General features: G+C 41.5%; 1 protein-coding gene across 15 annotated transcripts in view; it reads left to right on the top strand.

Moving 5' to 3' along the window:
* Positions 1-23,642, top strand: part of LOC125453562 (dedicator of cytokinesis protein 9) — a 316,948-nt gene that overhangs the window by 170,995 nt on the left and 122,311 nt on the right. For all 15 annotated transcript variants that reach the window (XR_009445818.1, XM_059646469.1, XM_048533319.2 and 12 more), the window contains exons 9-19: positions 2,617-2,696; positions 8,395-8,466; positions 10,292-10,432; positions 10,956-11,162; positions 14,034-14,156; positions 14,809-14,891; positions 17,372-17,494; positions 18,484-18,563; positions 18,968-19,155; positions 22,208-22,273; positions 23,440-23,532. Coding sequence is in view for 14 of the 15 variants with exons in the window: in XM_059646469.1 (XP_059502452.1) it covers positions 2,617-2,696; positions 8,395-8,466; positions 10,292-10,432; positions 10,956-11,162; positions 14,034-14,156; positions 14,809-14,891; positions 17,372-17,494; positions 18,484-18,563; positions 18,968-19,155; positions 22,208-22,273; positions 23,440-23,532 (1,256 nt within the window). In the remaining variant the exon portion in view is untranslated. The remainder of the gene's footprint in view (positions 1-2,616; positions 2,697-8,394; positions 8,467-10,291; positions 10,433-10,955; positions 11,163-14,033; positions 14,157-14,808; positions 14,892-17,371; positions 17,495-18,483; positions 18,564-18,967; positions 19,156-22,207; positions 22,274-23,439; positions 23,533-23,642) is intronic.

Here is a 23,642-nt window from a genome sequence, read left to right on the forward strand (position 1 = left end):
AACACTTGCTCAGTTACCTCCCCGCTCTTTTTTTGTCCAAGGCTTCGGACACACTTTCCAGGTGAAGCAGCGATTTACCTGTGTTTCACTCAACCTACTCTGCTGTGTTCGCTGTTCACAATGTGGACTCATCTACACCGGGCGGACAAAATGCAGAGGGTGCGACCACTTTGCAAAACGCCTATGTTCAGTCTATAAAGACAGCCCTGAGCTTCCATTTGCCTGCAACTTCAGCACAGCACCCTGTTCCCTGACTAACACCTCTCTCTCAGGCTAGCTGATGTGTTCCAGCGAAGCTTAGTGCAAGCTTGAAGAACAGCACCTCACTTTCCACTCGGGGACCCTGCAGCCTTCAGGAATCAGTATTGAGGGTCAATAAGTGTAGAACCTGAACACCCTATTCCACATCCTTTACCTACCCCCAAATCCCAGGTGCTGCCATGATATGAGCTGCTTTCAACAGTCAACACACTTTCACCTATGTACGGAACCCATTGTCAGCTCTTCTTTCTCTCTGGCTCACCATTATTCATCTCTTCGTCTGCCTAACTGACTTTCTGTCCCTCTGTGTTTCATCTCCACCTATTTGCTCACTCCTTTACCTTCCCAACCTGCCTTCAGCATATACACCACCTTTCCCTGGCTACTGCCAGCTCTGAAGAAGGGTCACTGGACGCAAAACATATAGGCACTGGCTTCTCGCCTCAGTTTCTGCCAGACTTGCTGAGAATCTGCTGCAGTTTTGTGTTTTTGTTGCAGATTTAAGATCAGTGAATTAAAAGACCCTGAGGAAAGATCAGGGCTGCGTTTTGCACACTGACTTGTCGTGATCTGAATGCAGTGCCTGAAGGGGTACTGGATGCCAATTCAGTCATAGGCTTCTAAGAAAAGGAGAAAATGTGCAGCCTATGGGAAAGAAGCAAAGGAAGTGGAACTAATTCGAAAGTTCTTTTAAGAAGCCAGGTCAGACACAATGGGCTAAACATTTTCTGCTGTAGGCTTTGTCTATATGCATTAGAGGAAAAGTAAAATAATTCCAAAAAAATTGAAATTGCTGGAGGAAAATACTCTGGAAGCTGATCAGATGTTGGCAAAATGATCTTTCTTCTTGGGACTGTTCTCACTGTTAGGCGAAGTCAGTTCATTACAAAACCCAGTTCCTGTACCATTGTGCTTTAATAAATGAAACAGCAGATGTTTTGCCACCTGTAGTACTGAAAGACTTAGTTGTTGAAAGGTGGTTGCATACAAACTGCATACAAGCCTTGTTAAATTAGTTCAGCAAATTCTATGCTTAACCTGTCAATGATTCATATACTTGCTTTCTGGGAGTCTGTTTTCCATCTTTCCAAAAGAACTGGAAGTAGTTCAGTGGCTGAAATGTTGCCCTTGGCAAATACTGTATCAGCCATTGGTCACGACAGCACCATGGGATCAGTTGTATGAAATCTGGTATCTTTTATACCTTTTAAAGGCACGTGTGATGCACTTGATAAAAGGCTGGGTTATACTTTTTTGAGTTTTCTTCTAAATGTTGGAATTTATCTGTTCCAAAATGATTGTTGAAAAGTTATATGGCATTAATATTAACGCACAACCTGTCGCAGCTCATATCCTTAATTTCTCATCTTTACTTTAGTTAAGTCTGGATTCTCAGGCACACCTGGCCAGCTCTCTACAGACGACCTGCTGTAAAGCCTGACGTTATCTAAAATTCCTTGCTTTCTAATCTTGCTAATCTTTCTCCCCCCTTAACTCTATATTCTCCCACCAGACCCACAAACCTCCCAGATGTCAATGCTCCTTTAATTTTGACCACTTTGTATCCCTGATTTTAATCATTCCAACACTTACAACCTCACCTAGATTTCTGTTATCTCATCCCCAAGAACTGGAAATCCTTCCCTACCTCTCTCCATCTCTCTGCTTCTCTTGCTTCCCTTAAAACAGTCTCTAAAGTCCTATCTTTTTTCACCAAGCATTTAATCATTTCTCTCAAAGTTGCCTTATGTGTCTCAGTGTCATATTTGTTTTCTAATTTGCTTACTGTTGTTTCTGTGAAACATATTGCGACATCTTATTGAATGTACGCCTATATATAAATACAATTACTGTTTCTGATTTAAATACAATACATTGGACTGTCAGACACAGATATCTTTTTAAAACAAAAAAGTCATTGAATGATCAGGAAATAAAATAATGGTGAATTTAGGGTAGAGCTTAGTGATTATTTGGTCTGTTTTATTTCCTGTTTCCTGGCTGCAGTTTTTGGAATGAGATTCAATAGAGTCGATTTCACAAACCCGAAATCTCATCCAAACTAACTACGTTTGAAGTGCTTTTTCTTAAATTACATCGGATGTCATTGTTAAAATAAACATCTAATCTCATTGTTTTACTGGACAAAGCAGAGATTATAATTTACTTTGAATCGATGCTGTTCCATTGTGCAATTTTAAGCTGTTCCTGTGATTATTTAAACGCATGAATGACTTACATCTGGTATAGATCTGTCTTAGGGTTAGGAACAGTCTGCGAGAGCAAGAGAGAGAAAATATTTATTCTTGTTATTTTAGTCTTAAAGCTGCACTAATAATGGTTTTCCATGTTTAGTTTCAGATGATGAATTATCTGGCCAGGGAAGATCAGAACATGTAACCAGCCTGGAAAGTCTCCATTGTGAAATTACAAAGGTGTTGTTGCTCTTTTTCCAATTCTTTGGTGATATAGACAACGATAAATATGGAAATATTCATTAAATTATTAATTTGAATATTAAAACTGCTCTATTTTGACCTTTGTACAGGTGCTGTTTATTACTTTTAGGAACACAGGAGTAAGCTCCTCAGAACATTGAGCCCGTGGCTGGTCTCCTTTCCCCAACCATCTCCATCTAGCCTCATGTTATTTTTCTCCAAAAAAAATCTGTTGAACCCTGACCTGATCAATGATTGAGCTTACACAGCCCTCTGAAGAAGAGAATTTTCAAGATTCAGCACCTCTGAGTGAAGAATATCCTCCTGTCAGCCTTAAATTACAAACCATTTATCATGAGGTCATATCCCCTGGTTTTGGACTCAAAAGCCAAGGAAAATAAAAACCAAAAGAACTGCGGATGCTGTAAATCAGGAACAAAAACAGAAGTGGCTGGAAAAGCTCAGCAGGTCTGGCAGCATCTGTGAAGAAGAAGATCAGAGTTAACATTTTGGGTCAGAACTGAGGAAGGGTTACCAGACTGGAAATGTTAACTCTAATTTTTTTCTTCACAGATGATGCCAGACCTGCTGAGCTTTCCCAGCCCAGGAAAATATTGTGTCAACTTGCATCCCCTCATGCCGTGTTAGAATTTTAAAGGTTTCAATGAGAAACCTCTCTTTCTTCAGAACTCCCGAGACTACAGACTGGCTTTCCTCACCTCTCCTCAGAAGACAAGCCCACCATCCCAGGATGATAAATCTCTGTTGCCCTCTCTCAATGAAAAGTACATTATTTCTTAGATAAGCAGATCAAAACTCTTATGCACTCCTTTAGGTGAGGTCTTACTGAGGCTGTATACCACTGCAGCAAGATGTTTTTACTGCATTCCTCAAATCTCCTTGTGATGAAAGCCAGCAGACCATTCACCTTCCTAAGTACATGCTAGCTTTCAGTGGCTCTTGGACAAAGACACTCAGGTCCCTTGGACAGTTGCTTTCTGTTTTCCTACCAAAATGAAAAACTTCATACTTATTCATATTATTCACCTGCCCATTCACTTACCTTGTCCAAATCCTTCTGAAGCCTTACTGCATTCTTCTTGCAGTTTTCCACCCAGTTTAATGCCTTCAGCAAATTTGGAATGAATACAGCTGCTCCCCAGGTTCAAGTCATTTACACAGCTTGTGAGGAGTTGTTAATCCAGCTCTGACCCTTGCTGTATTTCCATAGTAATAGCTTGCCATCGTGAGAATGATCTGTTTATTTCTACAACTTGCTTTCTCTCATTTAACTAATTCTCAATCCATACCACTATTCTCTCCCCCAAATTAAAACAAACATTTTAATTTTAACCCCGTCGTGGGACTTTAGAAGCAAGAGTCTTCTGAAATTGCAAATACATCACATCCACCTGTTTTCTTTTGTCTGTACTACAGCTTGCATTCTCAAAAAAAAATTCCAGCAAGTTTGTCAAGCATGCTTTCCCTTCCAGAAATCCGTGCTAACTGCTCAGTTTTTTGATTATGCTCTAAATCCATGTTCCGTTATTTCAGTCTTTAGAACAGATCATAGCTTTTCAGCTGTGGCATTAAGCAGACTGCTGTGAAGTTTTCCATTCTCCCTTTTCCTGTATTCTTAAATAGTTGGGTAACATTTGTTACCTTCCAATCTGCAGCTGCTTTTTCCGAATCTATTAAGATAACTACCAATGAATCACAAACTGTATAACGAGTGTCCTTCCACCCTGGGATAAAGTTTATCTCATCCAGGAGATATATCAACCCTCAATCCCAGCTAGTTTTTCAAACACCACCTCTTCACAAATATAAGTATCTTTTAACGCCTCAGTTATATCAAGACACCTAGTATGTTAGGAGATTATCTTCTTCTGTGAAGCCAGATGCAAAGTAACTTGTTAATTTTTCTACTGTTTCCCTGTTCTCCCAACGTACATTTTCTGGCCCTCACTTATAACGGGTTCACATTTGTCTTTGCTAAGCTTCTCCCTTTCATCTGTCAATGAAACCTTTACTGCCATCTTTTAAAGTTGTAGCTAGCTTGCTCATATTCTGTTTTTCTTTTCCCTTTCACTTTCTTGATCCCTCTTTACAGGGTTGTAGATTGCTCCCAGTCCTCATGTTTTAGCATTATTATTGGCCTGCTTATAAGCCACTTCCTTTGGTCTAATGCAATCGTCACTCCTTGCAAAAGCCATGGCTGATTCACCGTTTTGCGTATTTGTGCATAGAGGGATGCATTGTTGTGGGACTCGTAGCATTTCTTTAAATGCTACCACTGCAGTTTGGTGGTCTGTCAACAACTCACGCCACCATTTACTTCTCCTTGATATTTCTTAGCTCCACACAGTCTGATTTTGCATCTTGATCCTTTGATCTAAGATACTCACTTGTTGAGATACTGATGTCATCTCTTGAGTGTTGCCCACCACCTTGTCATTTGTGCCCATATCTGCTAAATGTATAATAATTTCGGATAATCAGTTTGCAAGCTCACTTACCCTGTGACCACATCTCTGTAGTGCAATTAAATCAAATCCATTTACTTGTACTTTTGCTTTCAAATCACCACTCTTTAAATGCTGTCTGCGTTCGGAGAGTGTTTCTCAGACCTTTTGACATTATTTTCCATTTTCAGCCCACTGATGCTTGCCGATGCTTCCATTTTTACTTCCTGCTCTTCTACATTCAGTCACTAGTTTTGCTTCCCTTGAATCTGAACTATGTCTTAGGTTCCCACCTCCCTGTCAATCTAATTTAAACTGTCCCCAACTGCGTGAGCAAATCTCCCCAAGAGGAATTTAGTCCCAGTCCTGCCAAGATGTCCATCTTGTACAGGTGCCACTGGCCCTAAACCGATGCCACTGCTGCAGAGCCTGATGCTTTTCATCCTGTGCCAGTTTTCCAGCCTCATGTTCAATTTTTCAATGTCTGTGCTCACTGATATGCAGGGCTAGGAATAATCCTGAGATTACTGCTTTGAAAGTCCTGCTTTTCAATCTTTCCTCACTCCCTGAAAGCTCCTTTCAGGGCTTTATATTCCTTCCTGTCTAAGTTGTTATTGTCAACATGGACCAAGATCTCTGGCCGCCCGCGCTATCCAGATATACTTGCCAGTTTGTTACACCTTTGTCTCTGGACCTGGAAGGCAACAGACCATGCTGTTGGTCACACCAACAACCGTAGAATTGTCTCTGTTCCCCAATCAGTACTGCTTGTCCACTCTACTACTTCCCTCCTCTGCAGTTCAGCTACCCATAGTGCCGCTGCCTTCTCTCTGACTGCATCTCCCTTTCGATCGATCGCGCTCATCTGTATCCAAAGTGGAAAACCCCGTTAACAAGTGAGATAAAAACCGAAAGAACTGCGGACGCTGTAAATCAGGAGCAAAAACAGAAGTTGCTGGAAAGCTCAGCAGGTCTGGCAGCATCTGTGAAGGAGAGCATCTGTTCTGAGGAAGGGTCAGTGGACCCGAAACGTTAACTCTGATTTTTCCTTCACAGATGCTGCCAGACCTGCTGAACTTTTCCAGCAACTTTGTTTTTGTTTAACAAGTGAGATCATCTCCTTCAGTGGTCTCTTGCACAATCTGCCCTATCCCTTGGACTTTATAAGAAAATAATGTTGGGGAGTGGTAACCGTGGTTACATGATCCCAAGTATTTTGCAAAGGTTTATTTTTCATAAAGGTACCACAAAAAAAAATGTTTTCTGTAGCTAATATTGCGGTCAGCCAGTTAATCTATTTAGGTTTTCACTCCAGCTTTACTTGTGTACGGAGACAGATGTAATATTATCCAGGCTAGTTACTCCAGCAGCAGTCATAAGGCAATAACTGTATCAGGGGAAAATCTCACTCAGAGATAGTGAGAACTGCTGATGCTGGAGTCAGAGGTAACACAGTGTGGAGCTGGAGTAACACAGCATGCCAGGCAGCACCAGAGGAGCAGGAAAGCTGACATTTCGGGTCAGGACCCTTCTTTAGAAATCTGAAGCAGGGTGCCGACCTGAAACAAAGATAACAAGATGTAGAGCTGGATGAACACAGCGGGCCAAGCAGCATCAGAGGAGCAGAAAGGTTGACATTTCAGGCCTCGACCCTTCTTCAGGTCTAGGCCTGAAACGTCAGCTTTCCTGCACCTCTGATGCTGCTTGGCCTGCTGTGTTCATCCAGCTCTACACCTTGTTATCTCAGATTCTCCAGCATCTGCAGTTCCTACTATCTCTGTCGACCCGAAACATCAACTTTCCTGCCCCTCTAATGCTGCATGGCCTGCCGTGCTCCTCCAGCTCTACACTGTGTTATATCGGGGAAAAATCACTTTTTTCTTTCTCTGCCACTGAAAGGGTTTGGGAGACTGAGGGGAAATATGGATGTGATGTATACAATGAGCTGAATCTTCCCACCAGTTCCAGGGCCCTAAAAACAAGACCAAATAGGGTCCTGACCCCACATTTCCCAGCAGCAAAACTGATGACACAGTCTTCCAGGACCTGACCTCCTAATCAGCAGCATCTGTATTCACTGTTTAATTCACCGTCTCCCCCACAAATGACAACACCTCTGACAGTGCAGAACTTGAATCAGTGAAGATTTTTGTGCCCAAATCTCTGAGGGTGTCTCAATCTGGAAACTTCTGCCTCAGGTGAAAATGCTTCTGAAGAGTTTGTAATCTTTCACAGGCCAGGGCTGGGAAAGCAAGCGTTTAGAAATGATGATTAAAAGTGAGAGGGGTGTAGGGATACTCTGCCACTTGTTACTTTTAATTGGTTCCAAGCTGTTGATGAGATATGATACGGGACACCAGTACTTTTCTTGATAATGGGTGTATTCACAGAATGCAGCATTATCTAGGTGTCCTCCTACCTACTAACCCATTGTCACAGCAGTTTCCTTTTGTAAGTACTCTTTTTCATGAAAACTAAAAGTATTTTCAAAAGTCATTAAAGACTCATCTTGGTGGGATCAGTGTATCATAAAAGAAAGCCAGGGGATTAAGTTAAAATATCATTGATGTGTGGAGTAATGCACCCCAGGATCCACGGTGTCCACTGGCCATGAAAAGTTAAGTACTCTGCGGGTATAACTAAATTGAAAAGAGCCTTCACCTTTATGTCTGAACAACTTAATTGACATACAGTTAGCAGTGCTTCAGGGTGCCCAAGTAGTGTTCATACCTCAAGATGTTCAAGTACAACCTGCAGGAGCAATTATCAAACCAAGTTTGACTCCAATCCACAAAAAAGGTCTCTTGGGACGAGCGATGAGAAACCTGGTGAAAGGGTTAGAGTTTTATGGAGTGTCTTCAAGGATGGGAGAAATGTTTTGGGGAATTATTTTCAGAATTTGGAACTCAGCCAGGCAGCTGAATGGAACAGTGCAGATTGAGGGACAGTCAAGAGCCCAGAAGTAGAGTGGGGCAGGGATCTCTGAGACCTGTAGGGCTGGAGGTGATGACAGACAGAGGACAGGGTAAGGTGGAATGATGTGAAAACAACGAATGATGACAAGAACTGCACTACTTAAATGGAGGTTTTATGCCTGAGCTGAGAACCTATCTTCTACTTTCAGGCCCTGCTCAACTGTTTACAGCTTCGTCAGTTTCTATATTTTAGGCTTGCAGTATTCATTTTTCTCAGGGCAAAGGCAGAATATTTACAGTCTGTTTCCTTCACAGAGCACAAGAGATATAGAAACTAAGAAGAATGAAGGGAGATTAAAACTTTTTGTTTTGGATGCAGATACACAGGTGAGGTTGGATTTGATTTAGACCTTCATTAAAGTAAACTACACCTGACATTTCACTGGTGTTTTGAACAGAGGACCTGTGCTTTCAGCAAAGGGAGCAGGAATCCGGGGGGCACATGTTGAATAGGTCATAGAATTATGACAGCACGTGAGGACATTCAGCCCATCAGATCCATTCTGGCTCTTTGCAGGAGCAGCTCACCCAGACCCATTTGTCTGGCTTTTCCTCTGTAGCCCTGCAAATATTTTCCTTTAGGTAACTATCTAATTCCCTATTGAAATCCACAACTGCATCTGCTTAGTCCACACTCTTAGGCATTGCATTGCAGATTACAACCTTTTGCTGAATTAAAAAGATTATTCTCATCTTGCCATTGGTTCCTTCACTGTTTATCTTAAATCAGTGGTTTTTAGTTTCTTTCTGTGGGCTTTGGGTGTAGTCGGCAAGGCTGGCATTTGTTGCCAAGCCCTAATTGTCCCTGAACTAAAGCTTGCCATGTCAGAGGATGGTTAAGAACTAACCACATTGCTGTAGGTGCAGAGTTCAGATCTGAAGTCTTTGACCACTAATCCAGGAAACATAAGTGCAAATCCTGGTATTGCTGTGGAAGATTGTGAGTCAAATGTTTTCAGAATAAAATCTGGGAGAAAATGAGCTGGGATCAGTTAAAATGACCGTGAAGCTGCCTGAATATTGGAAAATCCTGGACTGCTTAATTAATGTCTTTTGGAAAAGGAAATCAGCCTGTACGGTATGAGGGCACATATGTGACTCCAGTCCCACAGTAAGTTAATTGAGTCTCCCAGTCATCTGAGCGGCTTGACAAGCCATTTGGACCTACCACATCCATTACCAGTGGCTCACTACCAACTCCTCAGGGTAGCTAGAGATGGACGATGAATGCCAGTCTGGCAGATGATGTCCATATCGTGAAAGGGCAGAACAAAATAAATAGGAGCAGGAGTAGCCTATTTAATCCTGAGAGACTTCAGAAGCATTTAGTTAGATCTCGGCTGATCTTCTCCCTCAATCCGACTCTATCCCAATGTCCCTGCAAATGAAAAACATGTTGATCTCTGTCTTCAAGAAGACAGCATCGACTGCTGTCTGAGGTAGAACCTTCCAACAATTCGCTGACTGAAAAGATTTCCCTTCTGTCCTCAACCTTACCAGAGACTGTGACCTGGTGTTCCTGATTCCTAAACGTTTTTCCCAGTGGTCAGCATGCCAAGCGCCTTAAGAATTTTACATGGATCAATGATATCACCTCTGGTTCTTGCAAACCCCAGGGTACATAAGCTTTGTCTATTCTGTCTCTCAGGTCAGGCAATCCTCTCATCATGAAACCAGTCCAATAATTGGAGGAATTAATTTAAATACTGAGAGTTTCTAAAATCTCGATGTAGAAAGTAATTGGTGTCAGCATGAAGATGTGGTTAGCAGAGGTTATGCCTTGTGTGAATTCATGTATTGCAGTCGAATTACTGTAATTCTGCATGGCAGTATTTTAACTAGTCTGTAATACCTGAACGTGCCTACATATAAATGATTGGAGAGTTGGCAAAATTGATTGAAACTGATATGTAAGATGTTAACAGGATTATAGGTCAAACGAGACTCTTCAGCCCGTTGGGCAATTACATGCTCTTAAAATTTTGAGTCAGCCATTTAGTTCTGCTCACCTGCTCTTTCTGCGTTGCCAGCACTTTCTCTTTGTCCAATCCTTTTTGAAAGTTAGCACTGAATCAGCTTCCTTCACTCTTTCGGGCAACGCATTCGGATCACAGCAATCGTTCGACTAATTTTCTTTCTCCCTCAATCGAAGAAACTCGACTTCTCGAATATTGAACCAGATGTGAAGCCATTCGAGGAGAAATTTGGAAAGCGGTTTCTGGTGAAATGCAATGATTTGTCCTTCAATTTGCAAAGCTGTGTGGCTGAAAATGAAGAGGGACCTACGACCAACGTAAGTTCAACAGTCTCCTTGTCATAAAATGGGCAGAGAGCCTGGGAGAAGGTGCAGCTAGAAAACAGATTCTCATTAGATTAATGGCAGACCGAAGGGATCCCAGCTATCAACAGTCCGAGGCATTCTTCTCAAGAAAGCAGAGATTAAGGCCTTCATAACTATGAAGGGGCTTAATGGGTAATATAGGGAAAATATTTCCACTTGAGGCAGACTAAAGCTAGGAACTGTTAATATCACATTAGAATTCAAGAAAAAGTTCTTTATTTAGAGAACTGTAAGAATGTGGAGCTCACTACTTTAGGAGTAGCTAAGCTGATGAGTGTAGACACTTCTAAGGGGATGCTGGATAACCATATCAGGGACAAAGGAGTAGAAGGTTATTCTAATAGGGTGAGACACAGTAAGCTGGGGGGAGGCTTATGTGGAACATCAATGCCAACGCAGACTAGTTGGTCCAAATGGGTTGTTTCCAACACCTGTGCAATGTTGTACAAATCATATTTTCTTTATAATGTTTTAGGTGGAACCTTTCTTTGTCACCCTGGCACTATTTGATATCAAAAATAGTCGAAAGATCTCGGCTGACTTCCACGTTGATCTGAATCACGCATCAGTTCGACACATGTTTTCAAACTCGACATCCATTATGAATGGCGGGGATACTTTAACCACCTCGCAGAAGTACATCAATGGCATTCCTGAGAGTCTGTTACAGTATCCCAAACAGGTGAGAATGGAAGCTCCTTGTGCCACTATATCCCACCTCCGACTTGAGAAGTTTTCTTTTCCGTGGCTTAAGGAGCCGCTCCTTTAAATTGGTGTGGGAACAGATCTTGTTTGAAGTTGAAGGAATGCTGCAAAATTTTTAAAATGTAACTCACACTGACAGCAAAATGAGTGCCTCCCATCAGAGAAAGTCACTATAATGTGGTGAAGCCATGAAGGCAATAGCAGATAGAAACAGTTCTTAGCTGGGGGAAGGGGGGGGTAGAGATCAATGGAACATCTTGAAGAGGGAAGCAGAGGAGAAAGTGAATGGTGGATGTCATGGACTGGCTGTAGTTAACCTCCCCACAGGATAGACTGAGATAATGATCCATTCTGGGAAGCAAATAACTTCAATGAGCAAACGTACAAGTTGGGTCAAAGCATTCTGAACTACCACACATTATATGAGATAATTTTGCTGATACCAAGTATGCTGAAGGACACTGGGTAAATGGAATCAGACATGATCTCATTGAATAGTAGCAGATTTCTGAAGGGCCGAATGGCCCCTCACTGTTTTCAGAAGATGAATGAAATAATATGTCTGAAAACATTTTGAAGTGAGCAATTTTATGGACAAATATAACAATGCTCTGGAATTTCAGTTAGCTGAGTGATGAACATAAGAAATAGGCCCCTCAAACCTGCCCTGCCATTTTGTAAGATCATGGCCGATGTGCTGCTGTTCACTAGTTCTCTTTCGCGTCAGCTCCTCAATATTTAATAAAACCTGACAACCTCCCTTAAAGTCATTCCAGTGTTTAATCTTCCACAGCTCTCTGGGGTAGAGAATTCCAGACATTCACTTTCATCTCAAAGAAGGATTTCCTTTGCATCTCAATCTTAAATGGGTGTTCCCTCAGTTTGTAACTGTGTCCCCTAATTGAAGATTTCCTACTGGTGGAGACATTTTCACAACATCTTCCTTGTCAAGTCCCTTCAAAGTCTTGTATGTTTCAATTACATCACCCCTCATTCTTTTCTATTGTAATGTATAAAGATGTTTTATCCTAATCCCAGGAACCGGTCCAGTGAACCGGTCTTCTGAAGTGTGTCCAGTACCAGTCTATTCTTTCTTAAATGCAGGGACCAAGAATATACTCAGTACCTAGATATGGCCTCCCCAACACACTGTACTGTTGTAAGCAGACTGCTGTTTTTAAAGCCCAAACCACCCAGCTACAAAGGCCAAAATCTCAGACTTTAGGGCCTAAACTCTCCCATGTCCTAGCCGTCTACCCCACACACCAGGCCCTGTTATCAAGTATCAGAGATAATGGGAACTGCAGATGCTGGAGAATTCCAAGATAATAAAATGTGAGGCTGCCTCCCAAGTCGCAAACCATTTCCACTCCCCCTCCCATTCTTTAGATGACATGTCCATCATGGGCCTCCTGCAGTGCCACAATGATGCCACCCGAAGGTTGCAGGGAACCCTGCAGCCTAATGGTATCAATGTGGACTTCACCAGTTTCAAAATCTCCCCTTCCCCAACTGCATCCCTAAACCAGCCCAGTTCGTCCCCTCCCCCCACCGCACCATACAACCAGCCCAGCTCTTCCCCCCCTACCCACTGCATCCCAAAACCAGTCCAACCTGTCTCTGCCTCCGTAACCAGTTCTTCCTCTCACCCATCCCTTTCTCCCACCCCAAGCCGCACCCCCATCTACCTACTAACCTCATCCCACCTCCTTGACCTGTCTGTCTTCCCTGGACTGACCTATCCCCTCCCTACCTCCCCACCTATACTCTCCTCTCCACCTATCTTCTTTACTCTCCATCTTCGGTCCACCTCCCCCTCTCTCCCTATTTATTCCAGTTTCCTCTCCCCATCCCCCTCTCTGATGAAGGGTCTAGGCCCGAAACGTCAGCTTTTGTGCTCCTGAGATGCTGCTGGGCCTGCTGTGTTCATCCAGCCTCACATTTTATTATCCTGTTATCAAGTAGCCTGCCATTACACACTACCTATTGTCAGTCACCAACAGTCCCCATTAGCAGCTATTCACCAAGCTAGCCAACTGCTTTGTCTGTACTACTGCTCTTCTCTTTGGGCTCTATCTCCAACTTCCGTTTACACCCCACCCCCTCCCACTCTCTATCTTCTGCATGTAAACCAACATTTTCCCAGCTGCTCTGATCCTCTCTGATGAAGGATCTAGGCCCGAAACGTCAGCTTTTGTGCTCCTGAGATGCTGCTTGGCCTGCTGTGTTCATCCAGCCTCACATTTTATTATTTTGGAATTCTCCAGCATCTGCAGTTCCCATTATCTCTTTTCCCAGCTGCCATGGGTTCTGAGAAAAGGTCACCTGACCCAAAACGTTAACTCTGACTTTTTTTCTTCACAGGCGCTGTCAGACCTGCTGAGCTTTTCCACCAACTTCTGAGTTCTGTGTGTTAAGCAATCCTGAGTCCAAGCTAATACATTACCCCCAATCCCACATGTTCCAATCTTGTAGAATAAACATTACCTTTTGACTTTCCTCTGGAAATCATTGCCTTCTAGAAATGTTTATATAGTCAGTCAAAACCTGTAGATCAAAATAGATGTTTATTTCTAATTATTGAAAATAACAACTGGGTCAAGTAGGTTAAAATGCCATACATTCTAGGTTTTGAATAATCATGTAATCATAACTCAACAAAGTAGATTTATAGAAATATGTTTAATTTGTCCAAAGTTGTTCACTCAGAAGATGTAAAAAAAATTATTCAAACCCATATTTAAGTTCTGCCTTGACACATTAATAGCATGACAGCATTGACAACACCTTTAGAAGCGAAAGCTATTTTAAGGAGTATTGACCTTTGAATTTGTTTTTGTTTGCCTAGGGAATTTTTTCTGTCATGTGCCCTCATCAAGACATATTTCTTGTTGCTCGTGTGGAGAAGGTGCTGCAGGGAGGTATCACTCAGTGTGCAGAGCCCTACATGAAGAGTTCTGATTCAACCAAGGTACAACTGTCAGAAAAGGATTACCCATTTTCCTTTATACTACTGCACAGCAGACCTAGCGAGGCAGTCTGTTAATGGGTTAGCTGCTGTCTCTACTCAAAAAGATGTGCATTTACACTGCGCCTTTCATGATCTCGGGATGTCTTGAAGTGTTTTATCACAAGCGTGGTTTCTGTTGTAGGAAATGTCGTAACCAATTGAGAGGGACTGTGCAGCTGTTGGCTCGCTGTCTTGGCACTTGGGAACTCAAAATTCCAGGTCATGGCCAAACTGGGGGTCATGATCCCCTGGGTGGGGCGTGTAAAACCCAAAAGTAAGGGGGTGCGTTTCGGTCTGAGATGAGGAGAAATTATTTTACTCAGAGGATTTTGAACCTTTGGAATTCTCTACCACTGTGGAGGCTCAGCCTTTGAGTGTTTTTAAGTGGAGGTTGAAAGCTTTCTGGTTATGAATGGCGTACAGGGTTCTGGGGATTGAAGTGTTCAATCAGCCGTAATCGTACTGATCGGTGAAGCAGGCTTGCATGGCCGACTCCATTTCCTTCCTTTCTATTCTCTACTGTAGCACATGATGATTTTAGCAGAAGATTGTACTCTGCAAGTGTCCTTTAGCACAGGAAGTTGATTTGGTCGTCAATCATTCATGATTGCAGGTTGCACAGAAAGTATTGAAGAATGCCAAGCAAGCCTGTGTGAGACTTGGACAGTACAGAATGCCTTTTGCCTGGGCTGCAAGGTAAGGGAACAAAATCGCCAGCATGCAATGATCTCATAGATTTTAAAACCTGAAACAGTGGAATTTCATTTCTTTATTCACGGCCATCGGGCCAACATCTATTACCCGTCCCTTATTGCCCAGAGGTTAGTGAAGAAGCAACCGCACTACTGGTGGGTCTAGAATCACATGTCAGCTGCAACAGGGTTTGTTCAGGGCAGTTCCCTTCCCTAAAGGACATTAGTGAAGCCCACATCTTACACATCCCGCCCACCCCCATCATTAGGTTCTGAATCCCAGATATTTATTGGATTCAGGTTCCACCATCTGCCAAGACATGATTTGAACCGAGATCCCCACACAATCACTTGGGTCTCAGGATCAGGTAGTCTGGTGATAATACTTCTCGGCTGTCCCTTTGTATCTGTGTTGTTTATTCATTTAAGTCAGATCTTCCAGCTGCTAATCTTCAGTCTATTGAAGCAACTGGGTGTCTCAGAAAATGTTCTATCCTCAAATGTTTGAATGTACATTAAGTTTCCAAATGTACTGTTAAATGAAATAGTGCATATGTAGTGTGCGCTGCACTGAAAGAAGCTGGTGCGGACACTTGTGGTATTTCGGGCTATTATGTCAAAGGTTTGGGTTGAACGTAAACTGAGTGTTGGTTGATTGAGCAGAATGTGGCCTGCTCACGTACTGTGCATTCTGTATAATTCCACCTAACAAATGTGGATGCTGGAAAAATTGGGTATGGAGCACTTGGCATCAGGAAGCACGTTCATTTCCCCACTTTTGCCCTTTGTTAACGAAAATGTTATCTGCCTCAGATTTCAGATTTGTGGATGACAGTTCCACATTTCTACTGGGAGTGTTTTTTACTTTCACTTAATGGCTACTCCAGGCTATGTCTTGATAGCTTGAAAATAACGCTATCATCCAGAAAGATCTCGAGTCCTAAGCCAAGAGACTGACAAGCTCAAGTTTTCGCTTATTAAACTTGAACTAACCCTTTAATAATAAATCTGTTGGCAAAAGAAACAATGGCAAGGCAAGAAAATGCCTTTTCAGGCAGCAGGTTGTAATGAGAGTGTGAGGTGGGCTGATTCAGCTGTGGTCCTCAAAGCAGAATTGGATCATTATCTGAGGGAGGAAAAAGATGTTTGAGTGGCCCGAGGTTTTGCTGTAACCAACACTGAATATTTTAAAATTAAATTTGTCACCTAACGTGCTACTCAACAACATAGGGCAACTGCCAATAAATCCAATGCGGGGGTTTAGGAGAATCTTTACCAGGAGAGTGTTTAGAATATGGAATTTACTCTCAATGTGGAATGGCTAAAAGCATTGTCTTATTTAAAAGGGATCTATATCAGTGCAAGATGGAGAAAGGGATGTGCTGGCAGAATGAGATGAGGAATGGTGTGTAGAGGCTTAAACATCATCATAGGCCAGTTGGGCTGAATGGCCTGTTTTTTTGGCTGTGAAATTCTATTGAATTCTTGTCCTTCTTATCTTTTTCCCTTCAAGACTAATCCAGATTCATAAACACATAGTTTAAGCAGTTAAACTTTCAATGATATTACGACAGATTTAGGATATTAGAGATGTAGAGTGTAGAAACAGACTTTTCAATCCAACTTGTCCATGCTCACCAGATATCCTAAATTAATTTGGTCCCATTTGCTAGCATTTGGCTCATATTCTGCTAAACCTTTCCTATTCATACCTGCCAGCATACACCGTTTCCTCTGGCAACTCACACACCACTCTCGGTGTGAAAAAGTTGCCCCTTAGGTCTTCCTTAAATCTTCCCCCTCTCACCTTAGACATCTGCCTTGGGGACTCCACTAACCTGGGGAAAAGACTTTAGCTATTCACCCTACCCATGCCCCTCACGTTCTTGCAAACTTGTACGAGGTCACTCCTTGGCCTCCCATGCTCCAGGGAAAATAGCCCCAGCCTATTCAGCCTCTCCCTATCAATCAAATCCTCCAGCCCTGACCATCTCCTTATAAATCTTTTCTGGACCCTTTCAAATTTCACAGTATAATTCCTATGGCAGGGAGACCAGAATTGAACGCAGTATTCCAAAAGCGGCCTGACTAATGTCCTTTACAGCTGCAACATGACCTCTCAACTCCTATACTCAATTCCGTAACCATTAAAGGCAAGTGTACCATTCACCTTCTTTACTATCCTGTCTACCTGCGAAATCACTTTTAATGATCTATGAACCTATACTCCAAGATCTCTTGTTCATCCAGTTTGTGGAGGAGTATATTACATTTGACTCTTGTATGCTGGTAGCTGTTGTGGAACGATATTGATGTAAGTAAATTATAAAGTAGGGGTTCTCACAGAGAATGCGATTTGATTTTAAAAAATTCCCATCTTACATTTTCTCTTAATGTTTGAGCATTGCATTTTTTTAGTTAACAGGTGTCTTTCCTCAGTGGCTCTCTTATTTACAGTAAGCATTTCCAATTTCTATTCATTAGGCCCATCTTCAAAGATAATCAAGGAACTCTTGACAAGACTGCTCGCTTCTCAGCCCTTTACAGACAAGATAGCAATAAGCTCTCCAATGAAGACTTGCTAAAATTGTTGTTAGACTTCCGGAAGTGAGTCAGCTTTTATATTTGGTACCAATCTTAAAAGCTATGTTGGTAAATGTTGTGAAAAAAAATCAAGTGTTTCTGAAATCGATTTGGTTTCACTCCACTGTGATTCCTTCATGTTTTGCTCTTACTGTTGACTTTATGGAAGATAGAGCAAAAGACATAAAAGCAGAGGTAGGCAAATTCAACCCATTGTGTCTGTTCCACCACACAGTGAGATCATGGCTCATCTGATAATCGTCAACTTCACTTTCCTACATTTTCCCCAAAAATCCATGATTCCCTTACTCGTTAAAAATCTGTCCATCAAGGCCTTGAATATAGTTATTGATACAGCCTCTACCTTCCTCTTCTTCGGTCAAGAATACCACAGATTCAGTACCCTCTGAGAGACAAAATTGCCTTCCATCTCTCTTCCAACTGGTCAACCCCTTACTCTGAGATGATGCCCTGTAGTCCTAGACTCTCTCACAAGGGGAAACAACTTATTTGCATATATCCTATCAGGTCCCCAAACCAACTTGTATGCTTCAGTAAAGTAACCTCCTATTCTTCTTAACTTCAAAGAGAACAGACCCAACCTACTAAACCTCTTCATAAGACTGTTCCTCCATGCCTGGGATCAACCTGGATCCACTTCCTCTGGACTGCCCCCATAACCAGTGTATCTTCGCTTAGATAAGAGGCTCCAAACTCTTTGCAGTATTCCAGTTGTAGTCTGACTCGTGCATTGCATAATTTTAGCAAGACCTTCCTACTTTCATTCACTATTCCCTTTAAAATAAAGGCCAGCATTGTATTTGTCCTTCCCTTACCTGCTGAACTTGAACTTGCAACGAAATCAACTCTTTGCAATCTCTTAAAATTGCATTTGTTGTATTATAGTGTGCTTTGAGAGAATTGTAATATTGAATTTTGTATTTGCCTTTTTGTATTGTTCGTCTAAAACATCATTTAAAGTTCTGTTCCTCGATTGTTTTCTGTTTAATTAGACCAGAAAAGATGTCTAAACTTCCTGTTATTTTGGGGAACTTAGATATCAACATCGACAATGTGGCTTCAGATTTTCTGAGTAAGTTTACTTGAACAATTTCATCCTTCCATTTAAATCCCTCCAATAGCTTCTGCAACCACAGACCACTCTCCACATTTCTGGCCTTTTGCCCATCTCAGTTTCCTTCATCCTACCATTATTAGCCATACCTTCGGTTACTTGGATCCCTTAAATCATAAATTCTGTCCCTATCACTATTTATGTTTCCCTTCCCTTTCATGATGCTCCTTAAAAGCAGCATTTGGACAAACCTTCCTAATATCTCCTTGTGTGATCAGGTATCAAAGTGCGTCTGATATCACTCTTATGAATGCTTTGCCATTTTAAAGGGGCTATGTAAACACTAATTATTGTTATGGCTAAGATCATATCTTCATAAAATTCCAAATCTGATGTGTACTGTATTTTTGTGTTTTTTGTAGCTTGTGTTAACACCTCGTACATCCCGGTCAAACGTTTTGAAAATGGTTCCAAGGTCACAGTTACTCATGAAGTGGAAGAATTTGTTCCATGTATAGCAAAGCTCTCCCAGCCCTTCACAACCTATAACAATCATTTGTATATTTATCCAAAACATCTGAAGTATGACAGTCAAAAATCATTTGCAAAAGTGAGTAAAGATTGTGAGATTCAGTACTTGTACAGTTCTGATTGTTAGGTAATGCGTTCGAAAATCTCATGTAACTTTCCATTGCCATACATTTGGTTTTATGGAAAATTATTTCTGTCTTCCACTTATAATGGTTCTTCCTTCTGTTGCTGGGAGCATTGATGTTTTGTTTGGGCTCTGATTACCTCAAGATCACTTATTTATCAGGTCACAATTTTTTTTGTTCTTTCTCGGGAAATGGGTGTTGCTTACAAATCCAACATTTATTACCTAACTCTATTTGTCACTGAGGTACATCGTAGTGCCGTACTAGACTGCTTCAGAAATTTGGAGCCACATGTTGGCCGAACTGGATAAGCATGGCAAATTTCCTTCCCTGAAGGAACACATTGGGCATCTATGATAATCCAGTAGTTCCACGGGTAGAATTTTACACTCCTCCACCGGATGATTTGTTGGTTTGGCAGTCACAGAAACCCCGGATAGCCTTGACACTGCCTACTCCCCTCCAGCTCACCCTGACCCAGCCGTTGTTTTATTGCAGCTACCTACTCCACCAATCAGAGACAAGTGCGCCAGAGCACCAGCCTGTGGTTGGTGGATCAGCACCAATTCTACTCACGGGGGTGCGACCTTTCTCTGGGTGTCACTGTCATTGATGGTTCCTGGGCATCTTGGAGGCTTTCAGGCAAATTTAGCTGCCGCCCTATTAGTGCACAGATTTCAGAAAGGAAGTGCACCATAAATTGATTTCAGTGGCATTGTGACATGTAACTTTGCAGTATAAAGTTACTCGTCTCACTTTTAGTAGTCACAGCACAGTGTAGTGGAGTTAGTGCAGTGTGTTCTCATGTGTCATGTAATGTAGCCGTAACATCGATAAGTATAGAATGCAGTCTATGTAAAAGGCTGAGATCTTAAATATAAATAATTAAGTATAAATAATTGGTGATAAATTTCAAGGCATCTATCTCAACAAGAGCTTGTCTTCATGGTATATGTTAAATGAGCTCATATATAAGGAGGTATCCTGACCATATCATAATGTTAATGATGTTTGACCCAAATAAAAACCCACATCATCCCTTGTGCATTTTTCAACATTGTCTCAAAGCTAAAATCATAAACAGACCCAATTCATTGCATGATGTCCATGTCGACCCGGGATCACTGGACTTGCCTGAGGAATCCACTATTTTTGGCTAATTCTTCTCCCCTCTACTCCAAACCCAGTCGATCAAACCTGAACCCATTTATTCTATCCCAGCTACCATCCAATTCACTGTCAGCTTATGGAGCCTGGGTTGGATTTATGACCCATTTGTTTTGTCTGGTGCAGTTGAACAAGTGACAATCCGAGCTGATTGGGGGTTTTAGGTGGTTCAAAGACAGCATTGCTTTGGGTCTGAGTGTATATCAGTTTCTGGTGCTGGATTTTGAAATTTAGTTGAAGAAGAACAATCTCTATTTCAGGAAATGTGTACAAGAGGCATGGGGATTTCGTAATGTTTATGCCATATTGAAGTCACATATGGCGCAGTCTAAGTTAAAATGTGTTTTGGCAGGTTTACGATGTAATGGTATCTTGTATTATTTTGACAAATTCTCATCAGTAATAATGTTAATTTTATTAAGAGCAGGAAAGGTTGTAGAAAAATTGAATTTTCCATTTTCTTCAATGGCCGCAATTTTGGTGATTGGCTTCCACTTGGACAATTTTCTAGAGAAAGTTACAGCAATGAGCACGTACTCTGAAATTTATATTATCACAATTTTGTGGAATTGTGTTTTCGGCAGCAAATTAATTCATTAAAAGTGTGCTTAATGCCACAGGAGGAAGAATTATTGATTATAGCACCTTTCTGTGCTCACAGTGTCTCAAAGAACTATTGTGCGATAGCCATTGTGAATTACACCAGTATGGAAGCCAATTTGTGCACAGTGAGCCATAAATGCAGATGAGATAAATTACCAGCCCAGTTATAAGTCCATCTTTCTCAGTGGTGCTCAAAGAAAGAAAGAACTTGCATTTATATTGTGCCAGTGTCTTAAAGCAATTTATAAGCCAGTCAGGTATTTTAGAAGTGTAATTACTTTTGTGTTGTAGGAAACAGGGCCAGCTAATTTTTGCACAGCAATGTGATAAAGGCTTGCCAACATATGTTGCTGATTGAGGGATAAGTATTGGCCAGGACGTTGGGGAGAGCTCTGATTTCTTCTACAAATCTCCAAATTGTGTGTGCTCAACTGAGCAAGCACATGTGCCTTCAGTTTAACTTCTCATCCAGCAGTTGACGTCTCTGACAATGCAGCATTCTTATGGTACTGCCTTGGAGTGTCAGCCCAGATTGCAGTTTTGTGCTCCAGCCCTGGGGTGGGTTTGAACCCAGAACCTTGTTACTCAGACTAGATGTGCAACCACTGAGGCATAGCTCATGCGGGGGATATTGTTGTCCAGTCAGTAAGGGACCTCGGGTTTCCTTGTGCATCTTTCTGGCCAGTATGATGAAGCCTTGTTCAGCAGCTTACATTTGGCTGGTATTTACATGAATTGACCACTCTGTCAGCATTTCACTGTAGTCTCAGTTTAGGTGATGCCGAGAAGTACTCGGTTGGGATTCGAACCACCAATTTTACTCCGAATAACAAGCGTCTTGACCAATCTGCTGTGCTTTGTGTGAGTGCAATAGCTCAAAAACATGTGTTATAATCGATTTGTACCTGATTTTGGCTTGTTCACTTTTAGAACCTTTCTTCATAGGCTAAACTTGGATTGATAATTATAGCTTTTAAAAGTCTAATGATACTCCAGTTGTGAGGTGCCTTGACATGTTTTGCTCTGTTCAAGGTGCTATATTATTTCAAGTGTTTGTAATTTGGTTGGCAGATGAATATTTTGATATCCTGCAAAGTGCTGTAATTTTCATCCATTGACCTTTAAATAGTGAGAGATTATGTGGTGAGAGTTTGTGTGTTGTGGATCTGGTTATGTTTTATTCTTGTTGATTGCTTCTTGCGTTGTCTGTACATAACAGATTCTATTTTTGTTTAGGCAAGAAATATTGCAGTCCGCATCGAGTTCAGGGACAGTGATGAGGAAGACTCCCAGCCTCTGAAGGTTCGTCATGATTTTAATTTTGAGGATTTTCCTTTTTGTAAAGCAAAATAGATGATTTGTTTGAATTTTTTAAAAAAACACTGCTTGGAAGATTATTAAACAATGATATAATAATACTTCGTTTTGTCCATTATCATTCTATATTATAAAAATATTATTGTACAGAAACTGACCAGTGCCCTAATTGTTCTTTGCTAGTAGTTAATGTTTCAATCAAGTCTCAACCAATCTCCTTCATTGACTACAATCTTATTTATCCTTGGTCCATGTATTTACCTGGTTTTCCTTGCAGTGGATCGATATCATTTTCCTGGACCAATTCATGTGGAAGTGAAATCCACATTCTCACCACTGTTTAGATGAGAGATTTCTCCTAAATTCCTTACTGTATTACTCAGTGACTACCTTATATTTCTGATTCCTCTAAATTTGGACGAGTCTCCCTCAAATGTGGAAACATCATCTCTTGGATCTTTTTTGAAAAGAGCCACACATTTGTAAAGTTTGAGGCCTTTATGAATCCTGATTGCTCCTTCTTCTGTGCCTCTTTAACTCATAGTGTCATAGAAAACAGACCCTTCAGTCAAACTTGTCCATGCCGAGCAGATATCCTAAAATAATCTAGTCCTATGTGGCCCATTTCCTTCTAAACACTTCCCATTCACGTACCCATCCAGATGCCTTCTAAATGTAATGGTACGAGCTTCGATGACTTCCTCTGGTAGCTCATTCCAAACATGCACCGCCCACTGCATGAAAAGGTTGACCCTTAGGTCCCTTTTAAATCTTACCCCTCCCACCTTAAGTCTATGCCCTCTAGTTTTGGATTCCCCCATGCCAGGGAAATTACCTTGGCTATTCAACCTATCCATACTCCTTGTATTTTTATAGACCTTTATGAGGTCACCCCTCAACCTCAAATGCTCCACAGAAAATAGCCCCAACCTAATCAGCTTCTCCCTATTTGTAATGTGGACAGCAAAACTGTTTCACGGTCTGACCCGTCGTGCAGATAAGGTTTGATGAAATTTTAAATAAGTTTATTAATTTTGGCCATTTTCTGTTGACAAGGTCCCAGACTAGGAATGCCACAGATTGTAGGTATTTTACTCAAATGTATGCTCATGCTAACATACTTGGTGTGATTACTTTTTTTTCCTTCCTAGTGTATCTACGGGAGACCTGGGGGTCCTGTGTTTACAAAATATGCTTTTACAGTAGTGTTACATCACCATCAAAATCCAGAGTTCTATGATGAGGTAAAGAAGTGGCACAATATTGGAATGCATTATGGATTCATACTCCAGTTCTGTTGTGTACATGATCTGTAGGATTCCTGCTTAGTGGATTTCTTTACATTTTTAGAACC

The sequence above is a fragment of the Stegostoma tigrinum genome, chromosome 6, assembly GCF_030684315.1.
Source record: "Stegostoma tigrinum isolate sSteTig4 chromosome 6, sSteTig4.hap1, whole genome shotgun sequence".
NCBI lineage: Eukaryota > Metazoa > Chordata > Chondrichthyes > Orectolobiformes > Stegostomatidae > Stegostoma > Stegostoma tigrinum.